This window comes from Anarrhichthys ocellatus, unplaced genomic scaffold (assembly GCF_004355925.1).
Source record: "Anarrhichthys ocellatus isolate YVR2014 unplaced genomic scaffold, GSC_Weel_1.0 scaffold51, whole genome shotgun sequence".
Classification (NCBI taxonomy): domain Eukaryota; kingdom Metazoa; phylum Chordata; class Actinopteri; order Perciformes; family Anarhichadidae; genus Anarrhichthys; species Anarrhichthys ocellatus.
This window is the reverse complement of record NW_022280081.1, coordinates 1,222,463-1,237,513: the sequence shown is the minus strand read 5'-3', so window position 1 is coordinate 1,237,513 and position 15,051 is coordinate 1,222,463. Positions and strand designations below refer to the sequence as shown.

General features: G+C 44.6%; 1 protein-coding gene across 4 annotated transcripts in view; it reads left to right on the top strand.

Moving 5' to 3' along the window:
• nalcn (sodium leak channel, non-selective) overlaps window positions 1–15,051 on the top strand; it is a 96,206-nt gene that overhangs the window by 74,312 nt on the left and 6,843 nt on the right. For all 4 annotated transcript variants that reach the window (XM_031870206.1, XM_031870204.1, XM_031870205.1 and 1 more), the window contains 16 exons: window positions 6,753–6,889; window positions 7,546–7,687; window positions 7,872–7,945; window positions 9,326–9,427; window positions 9,532–9,601; window positions 9,781–9,872; window positions 10,001–10,123; window positions 10,371–10,427; window positions 10,700–10,820; window positions 10,906–11,037; window positions 11,249–11,416; window positions 12,098–12,202; window positions 12,705–12,811; window positions 12,965–13,085; window positions 13,173–13,271; window positions 13,417–13,510. In XM_031870206.1, the coding sequence (XP_031726066.1) occupies window positions 6,753–6,889; window positions 7,546–7,687; window positions 7,872–7,945; window positions 9,326–9,427; window positions 9,532–9,601; window positions 9,781–9,872; window positions 10,001–10,123; window positions 10,371–10,427; window positions 10,700–10,820; window positions 10,906–11,037; window positions 11,249–11,416; window positions 12,098–12,202; window positions 12,705–12,811; window positions 12,965–13,085; window positions 13,173–13,271; window positions 13,417–13,510 (1,744 nt within the window). The remainder of the gene's footprint in view (window positions 1–6,752; window positions 6,890–7,545; window positions 7,688–7,871; window positions 7,946–9,325; window positions 9,428–9,531; window positions 9,602–9,780; window positions 9,873–10,000; window positions 10,124–10,370; window positions 10,428–10,699; window positions 10,821–10,905; window positions 11,038–11,248; window positions 11,417–12,097; window positions 12,203–12,704; window positions 12,812–12,964; window positions 13,086–13,172; window positions 13,272–13,416; window positions 13,511–15,051) is intronic.

The following is a 15,051-nucleotide window of genomic DNA, read 5'->3' as shown; positions in this document are numbered from 1 at the left end:
AGCGGACCGCTGTGCCTCATAGCTTGTACCGTATAACCACGCTGCCATCCGGTGCGAGGCCCACGCATGCAACATTTGAAATATGATTGCGTTGTTGCTCGAGGATTTACGGCTGAAGCAGACAAATGGGAGTTTATAATTGTGGGCCTCTTTGTGCTGGTAGAGGTCCATGTGAGCATCAGTCACGGTGTGACGGATGATGATGGATGACTTCTCTCTCTCAGATATGCATTATCAGTTTAACAGACGACTGTTGTAAGGGTGGGCTCCCGACCAGATGAGCATCCTTGAGGAAACACGGCGGGTAGGCCGCAGACAGAGGGTGTGATGTGGAACAGAGGCCCCCATCAGTGTGCGGCAGCGTGCGGTTGTCAGTCGAGTTGCGTCCGTCCTCCACATTTGTCAGCTGAACGGGGTCTGATCTGGCGTTGACTGCGAGAGATCAACCAGGGGGGAGAGAGGGAGGTTTGTGAGTGAGACGGAGGGACCGACATGAACACACGGGGAGGGGAATGAGAGAGAGGAGAGAGCAGCAGAAGAGGGAAGATGGATGTTTGCTTTGGGTATAAATGAGGATCAGGATGAGTAGTCAAAGTTCCACAGCTGTGACGGGAACGCACAGTGTCGCCGCGGCAACGCCTACACAACAAAGGGCCTCTTCCAAGTCGCAACTCATTCCCTCCAATATTGATATGTGCACGTATGGGGCGGCGTGTTCGTACACGTGCATTCTGTCTGCTCTGTGCGACAGTGTTTTAAGAAGACACACAGCACCGACTGTACATTTGGTCAAGGAGAGCGTAGTTTGATCAAATGGCGTCGTGGACTTTTTACGGCTTCCCACCAAGGATTTCGTGATTTATGAGTTAAACTAGAAGCCCGTCCTCCCATTTGTGTGATTTAATGGACCAAGGACTTATTTAGGGATTTGGTGGAGGAGAAGAAAGGCGAAGAAGAAGACGGAGGGAGCAGAGAACAGAGGAGCGTAACCCTTAGAGAATCCCAATACAATGTGTTCTTATCTTTTTGAATGTCACCTTCACTTTTTTTATCTTTTCTATTGAAAGACACTTTCGGGCACTGTGCCATGTCTCTGCCTTGTGCTAGAGCTAGCACCAACACACACACAAACAGTCACGACCCGTGTCTAAAATTATTTTGAAGAAGGAAAAAACTTTCGCCATGTATTTACATGGCTGCAATCACACTTTGACTTTCCTCGGATTGTTGCTCTATGCCTTCAGTAAACTCGCCGTTGAGTGTGGCACTCCTACAATCCTAACTGTGAAAACAAAGAATGGGAAGGAAGGCTAACATGGAGACGTGCTAAGGAATCTTTAACGGCCATTTAAAAGCGTTTGGACTGAATTTAGTTCTCAGTTTTTGTGCTCAAGTGAATGCGTTAGTAGAACAGTAACAATGTTGTACAAGGCATGGGGGAATATCGTTGACCAGCGCTGGTTTATAGTAAATATCCACACAGATGTAATATGTTTGGACCGATGCAGATGAAGATTTGTGTCTTCCATTTAACACATCACTGATACTTGAGTACATTTATGTACTTTTTGGGGATGTTTTGATCATTCAAACTTTATTTTCTGAAGTGTTATATTTGACAACAATAAAAAACACTAATTTACTTACCACTACTTATTACTACTATTACTTTATTTGACATTTTAGCCTTTTTTTTTTACAGTGCTTTGTTTAGTACGATTATTATTGATATTGTAAATATGGATGATGCACAAAGCGTATAGGTTAGCCAGCTGTCTGGAGGAAAAAAAAGATCTTTGCCGAGATGATCTGTAGCTATTTAATAGTTTGTTTGTCTCACATACTTTGTATATACAAGAGTGGAAGGTGTATCTAAAATAGTGGTAAGGAAAAAAAAAGTCTGTAAAGCACAAATATAGTGTAGGCACTGCATTATATGTTATCCGCAGTTGTTTTGAGTATTAGAGGTTTACAGGCTGTGTGGCTTCACAGCAGCTCCACAGCACGGCCCATTACCCAGCTAATGAGTGGAGAGGGTGACCCTGCTAACTCGCTCTTAGCTCTCCCACCGCTGGGTATTATGGCTGGACTGGCCCAAGGCCGGGGGAACCCAACCAAGACTGCGAGGGAATGTGGAGTGCACATAGGATATAGTATGACAGGGACCTGCATGAGATTTCTACATATACATTTTAACATAGATTCTGGATACGGTTGGCCCAGGGAACATGGGTGTATAGAAGGACAGAGAAACACAGATACAACACTTTTCTTTCTCTTCTCATGTCCCAATAATGCACAGCTGATGTCTGGTCCTGTTCCTTGAATGGCAGGCTCTGATGTCTGAATGGCGAAATGCTGGTGGGCAGAGCGGCTGCGTAGGCGGCTGCTCGCTAGCTTCCCGTCGCGCCATTGGCCGGTCTCCGAAGATATCCGCTCTCCGTGTGTTTGCGTGTCTGTGAAGCGCTCTCACAGGACCGATCAGAGGAGTTACACAGTGGGAGATCGAGTATTCGCTTGCCTCAGTCAGTCAATAACTAGTGCTTATGCACAAATGCTCCAATGACCAGGATGCTTGAGAGAGATAAAAGATTTTTTGCTGCAATATCAGTGATTTTTCAAGTAGTTTGGCTGCAGTTAGAGGGTCATTTGCAAAAAAGGGCTGCATGGCTAATATTTTTTGCTGCCTCCTCCAATTGGATCCGGCGGTCTGTTTGCTCACTTGCAGGGCAGCTTGAAAAAGGAAGAATCTTTTAAGGATGCATATATGGAACAGATAAGAGTCGAACCGCCACATGGGTTCGTCATTCAGCCAAGTGTAGTTGTCATCACTCTATAAGCGTGGAGCTGCCTCGGAGAGAGAACTCAAGCTGTCTTGTATGTTAGTTATTAGATGAAGGTATTCATCCGAACTGAACACGAGTAATAGTGTCGTTTTGCGGGGGGGTTTCATGTTTTTGGCCCTTTTTCCCTTATTTAAGATGCTTTTCCTCGCAGCTCATTTTCACTTCACTCTGTATCAAGACTCTCCAGCTGCTTGTCTGAGGCCATTTTGATGCTGACTATTTTACCCCCCTCTCCCATGAACTATGGCTATGACTGAATTTAGTCTAATGCTAACGGTCAGCATTAGCTTTTCTTCCTCCCTCAGCGTCGGTTGGGGAAAGCTGTGGAAATCCCGCACGAAAAGCTCCCCAGCTCAACCAAGCCTGAAATTGAGTCGAATGGAAGTGGGAAGCGGCGGCGGGTCACCTGAATGGGTCTCAAGGCGAAACACATTAGTCTCGGCTCCATTGTTACACCGCCGTACACTAAATCTCATCGGTGGCAAGCGAAGCAGTGGTTTAGATTCACCAGCCATTCACTGTAACATAAAGAGAAACACAGGGGCGTTTTCTCACACACACACACACACTTGAAAATAGTTTTCTTTTGGCCACACAAACATTCCCACACAGTTGAAATGGCAGACTTGCAAAGTGGTTTAATCACACATCCAGCAGATACAGAGCGCAACATTAGCATTCATTAGGAACCTTGTTTGTGTTACATGTGGGTTCATCACCACAAGCCATTGCCTACCTTTCACATAGGCTACAAGTTGTGATCCATTGATACCCCCTTTCAGTGTATTGACAGAAATAAATATACTGGCTGCATTTAAATGCACAATTGGTTTTCTAATGCTCATTTTTAAGTCCTTAAACAGACCTGCTCCTAAATACATTCTAGACCTGGCATGTGCCCTCTCAACCATTAAAATCCACGGATGGAGCCCTGCTGGTTACGCCCAGGTCAAGGTTTTTGCAGCCCCACAATATAGAACTCTCTGCCTACCAATCTCAGACACACTTCGTCTCTAGCTTCTTTTAAAACCTTTGCACTTGTGAAAGCTTTTAGAAATGTTTGTATGTTTCTACTGCTTTTATTTCTATTGATGTGATCTTATCATAGACTGTATTTCAAAAGTGGATATAGTCCACCCATTGGTTAGTGGACTGCCGTTTTGAAATCTCGAGTTTGGCACTCTGGCCGTCGCCATCTTGGTTTTTTTGCAACCAGTAAACAGAAGTGACTATATTTGGACTGCAGAAGAGTGACATAGAGTATTCGTCTCAGCAACCTGTCAATCACAGTAAGCCGGCCCTAAAGCATACTCTGCTTTAGGGTTCTAAATAGACCACAATTTACGAAATGAACATCATGCTGTTTGAGACCATAAACTCTTGTTTACAATGTTTACTGAGGTAATAAATCAAGTGAGAAGTAGAGTCACTCTTAGACTTCTATACCATCAGAGGAGTCGCCCCCTGATGGCCAGTAGAGAGAATGCATGTTTAAGACACTTCAGCATTGGATTCACTTTTCAAAACCAAATTAATTGTATTGTCTTTACTTCCTCCTCACTCATCTCCTTTGGCCTTCTTCTCATTTTACCAGCCTTGTTGGTTTTCATTGTTGTTTGTAAAGCACTTTGTAACGTTGTTAAGAAAGTGCTATGACAATACAGTTTGCTATAATTATTACATTGCCAATGGGTGCACTTTTATAGGAGAAAGTAATTCCTAAAGCTAAAGCCAATAATCAGTAGAGAATAGATTGTTCTCTCTGTTCTCTGTTACTGAGCTCTTGCATGTCCATATGTGCCTTATTGATCCTGTGTATTGACCAGACTGAAGGTCCTAAGCACATACAGTTAGTAGTAATCTATGGCAACCTGCTAGTGCATCTACTCACCAAAGCAGCCTTACACAGCGTCAATTGTGAAAGACACTATATGTTTGGTAATGCAGCAGACAAACAATTCTAAAGTATCACTAATAGCAAACTCTCCCCCCCCCCACCCTCCCCCTTTAAAAAAGAGGATACTGAATGATCCATGGCACAATGGGTTCCGATTTGTTTGAATTGGAATTAATTTCAGTGCATCCTTCGCTTAGTTATTTCCAGTCGGTGGGTTCAGATGCAGCATATAAACAAACAGATAAATTGAATTACATGAATAAGTGTGCATCATTCACTACACAAGATCTCTGATTATGAGTCAAGTTCATTCTTTTTGAACGTTCAGTCTGTTCCTCTCGCCTCAGCTCTCTTTGTCCCTCTTTTATGGGGAAATAAAGAGCAAGAACGGGAGATCAGTGAAACCAAGATTCTGACACTTGGGCAGTGTTGTATTAAAAAAAGAGTTGGATAATAGGTGGAGATGAACACAGAGAGCAGGGAAGGAAGATGCACAGCACAGAAAGTTTCACTGTAATGGGACACTGCTGCAGACGAGGAGCGTAGAGCCTCGGCTAGAACTGTGCATCGAGCTGAGTTGGCCCCAATTGATTTGGACCTTTGGGAACAGTATGGTCCATATTAATTCTGCACCGTGTATGTGTGCGTGGTTGACAATCGTTGTGTGTGTGTGTTCTGCTTGCTGGGAATTCAGCGACCAAATGTAAAGGTACTATTTGAGATGACTGCAGCACTTTCTGCAAGTTTCACCCCGGAGAACTGCAGCACTATAGAAGAAGCTCACTGTTATTATCTTCAATCCTGTACTGCTGAAGCAGATGTTGCATATGATGGCGCTTTGTTTATTGCTTCAAGCCACATTAGATCCACAATCTACTTGTCTATTCGTCATCCCTTAAGTTTTATCTCATGCTCATTTTCCCCCATGCATTTCCTTCTGTCTACTTTCTCTCTCTTTTAACTTATTTGAGGCTCGGTGTCTCTCTCTCTCTGCCTCTTTCTATCCCGTGTCTATCTTGGGAGACACAATGTAGACTGAAAGCCTAGGCAAGCAAATGCTGGTACAATAATCCTGTCTTCACAGTGTGCCACTCAGCGCTCAACCACTCAGGGTAAAAAAGAAGCTCCCACATTTCAGTCTGCTGGAAAAAAGTAAAACATAGAAAGACAGATTTCCATTCCCTCCGTCTCCTTCCCGCGGCTGTCCTCCCCTCGAATCCCGACTGGCCGCTCCAGCTGCAGACAGAGATACCAGACGGACTGACTGACGGAGACACATTCGCCCAGCAGCCCAGTCAGTGTTGTTTCACAGCGGTTCGCCGCTCTGAATGATAAGCTGCCGTTCACCGTTGACCCAAAATGCAGTTCACTTCTGCATAGCCTAATCTGCAATGCATCAGGGTTATCTCCAGGAAACCAGACACAGAATACCTGCGAGGGGATTTCAATCAGCCTCCCCCATATGTAATTAAAAGGGAATAATTGGTTTCATTCATTTTGTCGTCTTATTTTATTCTTCTTTTTTTTTTTGCCAGCGAGGCCCATCGCGCACGCGCACATTATTCCGATTCGCGCTACCTTTTCTTTTCTCCAGTAAGCACTCCAAAGTAATCTTTCCTTTTTTTCTTTTGCCTTCTCCATTCTTTTCTCAAAGTAAGTGGGATCTTGTTTTAAATGTGGCCGTGTGTGGTGTATGTGGTGTGTGTGTGTTGTAGGTAAGTGTGTTGCTGCCATCATCAGGCAGAAATATAATGCTGCACTTTTAAGTCCTTGATTAAAAAAAATTTTAAAAAACTTCTGTATTTCACAGTTTTCTCCTGCAATACCCGGCCTAGAACTTTCCACACCTAAACCACAGTAACAGTGTCCTTCTTCCCCTGTGTATCTGATTTTTATATCTCTCTTCCCATCAAGTGGCTGACTTTCCCTCTTTTACTTTATCTCATCTCGCTCGCTCTGTTCCATGCCTGAACTGGTTTCTATTCTGCCCCCCCGCCCCTCTCCTCTAGCTTAAGCAAAGCGAAGCCAACGCTGACACCAAAGAGAAGCTCCCTCTGCGACTCAGGATCTTTGAGAAGTTCCCCAACAGACCTCAGATGGTGAAGATCTCCAAGCTCCCGTCGGATTTCACCGTGCCCAGGATCAGGTACCCAGTCTCAGCCAAGTCACTTCCTACACAATACATCTGTTGTTTTTTTTGTATACAGACCTGAATGTCTGTTTGGCTGCAGTTAAATTGCTGTTCTAAAAACAGACAGGCATCTCGTCCCGAAGAAAATCTTTGGCACATGCTCAGCGAACCATTTTATATTTCAAGCTCCAGTATTTTTGGGGCCTATGGAGAAGAGAAACTGGGTGATTTAAATGACATTTTACTGTTACCACCATTTCTCAGACATATTCTACAGTACTGACATGCTGTGAGGAAAGAACCAGAAACCAATATTTCACATTTGCTCCCAAGAAGATAGTAACCGATAATATTCTGCAAGTAGTCCTTTTGTATCTTTCTGCATGCAGTTTTATTTTAGCAGAAGAGCTGAACTGTGTCCAACACAGTGAACCCCGTAATCAATTGTATCGTTTAGTTGCTGATTAAAGCACAGCTGGGTCCTTCGCTCCCCGAGAAGTCCCCCTCTGCAGCCCATCTGCAGCAGGAGCTCCCACCGACTGTATATTGTACCAAGATTGTTCGGCCGTTACGTTGCAAATGTGATTACTTTCTTTGAGCATACGGAGTTCTTCAGTAGCGATCATTACACTTCTTTGCATTGTGTGTGTGCTGATTGTTGTGTACTCTAGGGAGAGTTTCATGAAGCAGTTCATTGATCGTCAGCAGCAGGACACCAGTTGTTTGTTCCGGCGTCTCCCCTCCGCATCATCCTCCTCCTGTGACCACTCCAAACGCTCAGCCATTGAGGACAACAAGTACATCGACCAAAAGGTACTTTCACGCACTCTCTTACTTACACACACACAGATAGTGAATGTGAAAGTGACAACTCTTTTAGTGGCTATATATACAGAAGATACAGTAGCAATTGTTGTTTGTATGGTGTGTGTTTGGATGGTACACTATGCATTTAACAAACTGCCAGCTGATGGACTCTCACTATGTGCTCTCTCAGCTCCGCAGGTCAATATTTAGCATCCGAGCTCGTAACCTCCTGGAAAAAGAGAACACTATCAATAAAATCCTGCGGTAAGACACTTCTGACACCTCCCCAATATGCATCATTTTGGTCATTTGGGCATCTAGGTTGTAAATGAATTTAGTTGAATTTTTTAAACAACATTTCAGTGACTGTATTTCAATGTTTCTTAAGGCAGCATTTTAAGTATGTTTCCCTGCTCCACCTTTCATTGTTGCATCAAGAAAAATCATTGCAGCTGAAATTCTGCTGAAACAGTTATACGTCTCGGAGATGTCTCTAAAGAGATTCACTTTTCAACCAATAATCCTAAAGAACGTAAACAACGAACATGGCTATTGTTAGCACTCGGAGCCGTCGAGCTAACAGCTCGTGGAAGACGCGCAATGAGTTTACGGTCGTCCAATCATTTTATCGGGCCCGAATGAAATGATACAGTCCTGCTACACCCACAGATATCAGTGTTTCATCTTTTTTCCCCCCAGAATATTTTATTTATTGACTAGTGTCAGGATGTAATGAGAATTTCAACATTTTTTGAAGAAGTCTACTAACCCTAGCTTTAATCAGGAGATCAGAAGATGTTGCATTGACACCATCCTCGGAGACCCCAGCTGCAGTAGACGTGTTTGGTTTGCATCATCCACGGTCATGAAAGACGTCCTAGTCTTTGTGTGTGCATGCGCATTAGATGTAGCTCTGCTGTAACAGCACTCTGGCATTGTTAATGCCTCTCTCCCTCATTGTCTCACACACATACACACACACACACACAGAGAGACACACAGACCCACTTCACACTCATCAGCATGAAGTAAATGGATGATTTTCTATTCAGCATGGCAGAACTGGCACTAATTGTGGATCAGCTTGCTGGCACCATGTACAATCTGCCCCCCCCCCCTTATTTAGTCAGTCTGGAAGATAGACAGCATATCAGTAGTCATAACACATTCTGTCTGGCCTGCCATCATCCGCGCAAACGCACAATTAGGGCTCACAGTCGCGTCGACAAACGTCCAGCACTCGCAGGCGCTTTTGCATACTCACTGCCAATAAACAAGGAATCGCTTAGAGTCTCCGTAAATGATTGAAGTACATGCGCCGTCGGTGCCCACGGCGTCATTAGCCCTGTTCTGGGACATGACTCTGCTGTTAGCCAGAACACGCAGGGATGCCCACACACACACATTGACTAATGGAATGATTGGAACCTATTTCAAAATAACAGTCTGGATTGCCACTGTCAGGGGCCGCGAATAACGAAGGTGGAGGATAGCTCTTTAGGCAGCAAGATGGACCAGATCCGGCTGCATTGTGGTTGCCAGCTGGTGACCTCACGCACTGATATTAAAATAATATTTATATATTTAATCTTCATTATCATTGATCACGAGGAGAGAGAAAGAAAACATGTTTGTGTTTCACAGGGCTTGCATCAGACAGCGTATGCTAAGCGGATCCTTCGAGGGCCAGCCAGCCAAAGAACGCTCCATACTCAGTGTGCAGCATCACATCCGGCAAGAGCGCAGGTCTGACCACTCACACACACACACACAACCACAAATGCAAACAAGTACTATCTTACGTACCTGCGAAGTACTGCGTTACACATGTTTGCTCTTTGCACCTGCAGATCTCTGAGACATGGGTCCACCAGTCAGAGGATCAGCCGGGGGAAGTCGCTTGAGACGCTCACCCAGGATGTGAGCGCGGCACACACACCCAAATACTGACACGCTGTACCTCACTGAGTTTTTTTGTTGTTTTATGCATTCCACTAGTATTCTTGAAAACAAAAAGAAATACAAATAGAGATACATTTATCACAAAATACAATTTAAAAGTGTCATTCATACCTTCATCATCCCTTTTCTACCCCCAGCATTCCAGTACGGTACGCTACCGTAATGCGCAGAGGGAGGACAGTGAGATCAAGATGATCCAAGAGAAGAAAGAACAAGCAGAGATGAAAAGGTATTCACACACACCAACACACAAGCATTGATCAATTGATCTGACAAAAAGACATTTCTGTTCAGTCCTTGCTGTTTCATGGTTATCCTGTGTTGTAAATGGTGTTTGTCCCATCTCTGTGCTCGTAGAAAAGTCCAGGAGGAGGAACTGAGGGAGAACCATCCGTACTTTGACAAGCCTCTCTTCATCGTGGGGCGGGAGCACCGCTTCAGGAACTTCTGCAGGATGATTGTGCGGGCTCGCTTCAATGCGTAAGATCAGTCGTATATCTCCATTTGGTCTAAAGGTTTCTCTAAGCAGCTTCCCGTGGCTCAGAATGGTGTAAAGTTGGACTTCAGCACTCAGTAAATATACAAAAAACATTAAGGTTGACCCACTTGTCTTTGATTTCTTTAGACCAATTTGTACTGTTTACTCTGCAGCATAGGGTGAATATCCTTGTGTGAGGTTTTCTCAACATGTCAACAATTCAATTTATTTGTATGAATTCATATCTAGATCCAAAACGGACCCCATAACAGGAGCGGTGAAGAACACCAAGTACCACCAGCTGTAGTAAGTGTGATGAATTACTGATCCGTTCACTCTCTCGCTATTGATCTATCCGCTCTACAGCAGTGGAATACTTATTAATTCTTATTACCTGCCTGCTGTGCTTGCCCAAAAAAACTAGCGGTAAGGAATGGAAATTGTGAAGTGAGGGCCCATTATGCAACCTGATCGTAATTCATGGAGAGCACACGGTCTGATTATTAATATGAGAGCTAGTCCTTTGTATCAGATACTGTTGGTGCCGGGGGGATTTTTAATTTTTTTTTCCCAAGCAGCGATCTTCTGGGCCTCGTCACCTATCTGGACTGGGTTATGATCGTGGTGACCATCTGCTCATGCATCTCCATGATGTTCGAATCGCCCTTCACCAGGGTCATGCATGCCCCCACACTGCAGGTATGGAAAGCTGAGCGAGCGAGCGATTGGAGGTTCGATCGGGAGACGCGACTGTCGTTACACTGTCGTGCTTCTCTTGTTTCAGATCGGGGAGTACGTGTTCGTGATCTTCATGAGCATCGAGCTCAACCTGAAGATCATGGCCGACGGCCTGTTCTTCACCCCCACCGCCGTCATCAGAGACTTTGGAGGGGTCATGGACATCTTCATCTATCTTGTGAATAATCTCAACCTAGCTTAGTTCATTTCACGTTCAAATTGGCTATTCATCTAGTGTGCAAAGATTATGCAAAAGACGGATTTAGTGAATAACATATCTACAGGGTTGCTAAATCAAATGATGAATCTGTGACGTGAACACATTGCAACTGCAATGATGCCTTTCTTTTTTTCGCCCTAATCGTTTGCTGCCTTCCTCGCTGTGGCAGGTGAGTCTGATCTTCCTGTGCTGGCTGCCTCCTGACGTCCCTCCTGAGTCTGGGGCTCAGCTGCTGATGATGCTGCGCTCCCTGCGTCCGCTCAGGATCTTCAAGCTGGTACCCCAGATGAGGAAGGTGGTGCGGGAGGTTCTCAAAGGGTTCAAGGAGATCTTCCTGGTTCGTTCTTAGCCACCATTTCCACTTGTGTGCGGCTTGTGTTACATACGATTCATGTTGGTCCCCATTGATATGCACTCTGGGCATATGCACGCAAATGTGCATGAACATGACTCAGTCTTCTCACTCTTCAGCTTACTTATGAAAAACTTAATCAGGAGAAAGCTCTGGCATCTGGCAGGTAGTTATTTATTTACACCTCAGTGCAGTGTAACATTAAACTTAATTCCCTTGAAACTTGCAATGCTGAGGCTTGAATGTAACACTGTTAAACTGTAAAGATGGTCTCGAAAAGCTTTTAGATGTGTGAAGGATTATGATATGCTTTGGAAAAAGGTTGACGGTTAAGTATTTATGATTTATGGTGGATACGTGCACAAAATACCACCAAGATTTGCACATGAATGCATCTTATTCCCCTCTATTGCACTGTGCTCTTGTTGCTATTGCATTCCCTCCTGTTTCTGGTGTTGGCTTGCCTTTTCCTTTGCCTGCCAAGTGTTATAATTATATTATTAGGAGCTTGCTTTAGTTACCGATTCTCTCTGGGTCCGACGTGGATTTCCCCAGCTGAGTTCTCCACATCCGCAGCTGTCTGACTTCCTCAGCTTGCTCTCTGATCTCGCACTCATGGATTATGCTGAACTGTCTGCCTTAAACTCCTGATTGATTCTCCCGCAGGTTTCCATTCTGCTCCTCACACTAATGCTGGTGTTCGCAAGCTTTGGGGTTCAGCTGTTTGCCGGAAAGCTCGCCAAGTGCAACGACCCCCATATCCTCAGACGGGTACAGCAAGAAACCTAATCTCCTCACTAAACCACCCACCTCCCCATTCCACACTCCCCGCAGGGAACCACGAGCTGAACAAGTACAAGGGGTTTTCCCAGTCAATCAATAATCCAGTGGTTACCTTTATCACACTTTCCTAACTACAGTCATTATACTTCTTTCAGCTTGTGCCAATGTTTTATTTTACAAACAAGTCTACTCAACAAGTTAACTGACGAGAACTGGTAATGCGCCAATGATTGATGTGCATTGAAATGATCCATTTACTTGCGTAGCGATGAGGACAAACATGTTGTCTTCAAACAGACTTTTTAATTCTTTAAGAATTCTTTTGTCAGTGCGTTATGCAAAAATAAGTACAGCTTTTTTCAGTCTGTTTATCATTTCAAATGTTTGAGTTGTTATTTCATACAACATACATGCTAAGCCACTTCACCAACAGCTGTTCTAATGGTTGCTTCATTCTGTGTTTTGCTGTGAACTGTGTTGTTGGTTGCAGGACGAATGCCACGGTATATTCCGAATAAACGTCAGTGTTTCCAAAAACCTCAACTTGAAGCTGAAGCCTGGAGAGAAGAAACCTGGTTTCTGGGTACCGAGAGTCTGGTAGAGTGCTTTTTATTTTGTTTTGTTTTGTTTTGTTTTACTTTACTTCACTTTACTTTATTTTATTTAATTTTATTTTATTTTATTTTATTTTATTTATTTTAGGATTGTTTTTCTTCAGGTGATTGATGTATTAATTCCGTCCTTCCTCAGGGCCAACCCTCGTAATTTCAACTTTGACAATGTGGGAAATGCCATGCTGGCTCTGTTTGAAGTGCTGTCCCTGAAAGGCTGGGTGGAGGTCCGAGACGTCATTATTCACCGCGTCGGACCGGTACCTCACTTTACCTTTACCACTCACTTCCATCAAAGTCTTTCTTTTCACCGCTGGTGTCTACATTAAATACCACTGTGCCTGCAGATCCATGGCATCTACATCCACGTCTTTGTGTTTCTGGGATGCATGATTGGACTCACTCTGTTTGTGGGCGTTGTCATCGCGAACTTCAACGAGAACAAGGTAAGAGAGCCACGCACAGCGATGCAGCATCATGCTTTTTTATGCTTTTTTTTGGGGGGGGGGGTTCAAACTGATGCTGCAACCAAGCTTGCAAAAAAAAAATTGGCTCCAGGATTTGAATGTGTTGTGTGTCTCCCGCCGCCAGGGCACCGCTCTCCTCACAGTAGACCAGAGGAGATGGGAGGACCTGAAGAGTCGACTGAAGATAGCCCAACCTCTGCACCTGCCCCCTCGCCCAGGTGCTCACACGCAAAAAAATAACAAGCCAAAAGCTTTGGCAAACATTCTGCAGTACAAAGCAGTGGCATAAATCACAGCATTATGAATTGATTGTCCATGTGGCGTGTGTGCCCGCAGTTTTGTTTGGCGTGATTAATCCGCATTTAACAGTCCTTGTTTTTCATTGAGGACTGACGCCTCCCAGCAGTAGTAATGAAGCAGTTCAATAGGAGGACAGATATAACGTGCATGTCACAGCCTCCTACAGGAAATTCACAGAGGGTATCAAATTTTCACATGTTGCAGTGAACTACCAGCTTCACCCGCACTAAAAATCCCATTCACGGACAAGCGGTAACCAGATAAATATTGAGTTTGCTTACAGTTTTTACACACACTCAAACTACGTTGCTATCGATAACATGTCGACACGGGAACACGGAGCATTCACGCCGTCGCTTTTTCTCCTGTGATTAAGAGTCGTGAGAGTAGTTGAAAGTGCCTCGGAGGCGGTGTGGTAAATGGCCTGTTAGTACAGTCGAGTCTGAGAACTAACAGGAAATCAATGGCTTCAGTTTTAGTCAGCAGTGCCGCTGACACCGGCGGTATCAGCCAGACTTTGATCTGCATCCAGAGGCCCCTCTGCACCGGCGCCACCCGCTCACTGTTGGCAGATCATAACAGCGCCGAGCTGGCCCGAACTCACATAGTCCGACTCAAAAGTGCTTGTGAAAAGTCATGTTATCACAGAGACCGCCACTGGATGAAATGTTGTTAAATTTCTGTGTTTATTAGATATTAAACTCCCTGCTTTGATGTGGATACAGTTGACTAGGATAACATGCTAAAACGCTCTCAAAACTCCAAACTAGACTGTTGACACATGAAACAAGCATGAACTTAATATGCATGTGAATGGGGAAATACAATCCTGGAAACCCGTAGAGCAGTCATAGTCCTCCTGTGCAGTGTGCGGAACACCCAGTGGCAATTTGGGGGTCCCGTCAGATACTCAATACTCAATTTCATGGATACAAGCAAAGCCAACTTGGCTGTTCACACTTTGCACACACAACAATAAGGCCACTCACACAACCACACAACAACTACTCACTTGCCACACACATGCAAACACGCTCGAACTCGACGCACAGACCTCGGCTTGGCTTCTTCTCATTGCCGTCCTGGTAGTCAAGAAGAGAGGGGAGACAACGTCTTTCTTTGAATCAGGTTGTCACGAAAGGCGCTGGATCAAATTTGTCCAAAGGTGGTCCAATTAGGTCCACAAATTGGCGCATCCTGTTGCGTTCCTGGCTGGATGCGACAGTTACGTCACACATCGTCTCTCGCACTCACTACTCATATTTGTGAATGCAGTTTGAATAATGAATACTGGGCACTAGTAAGCTTTCAAAATACATTTTAGTGACAGTTGCAAGTTTGAAATAATTGTCTCATGATTAAAGAGACCCCACAGAATTTTACAATTGAGGCTTTCAGCCGGTCTCAAGTGTCAATCAAGGAGACTCAGACCCCCCCCCCCCCCCCCCCCCCCCCCCCC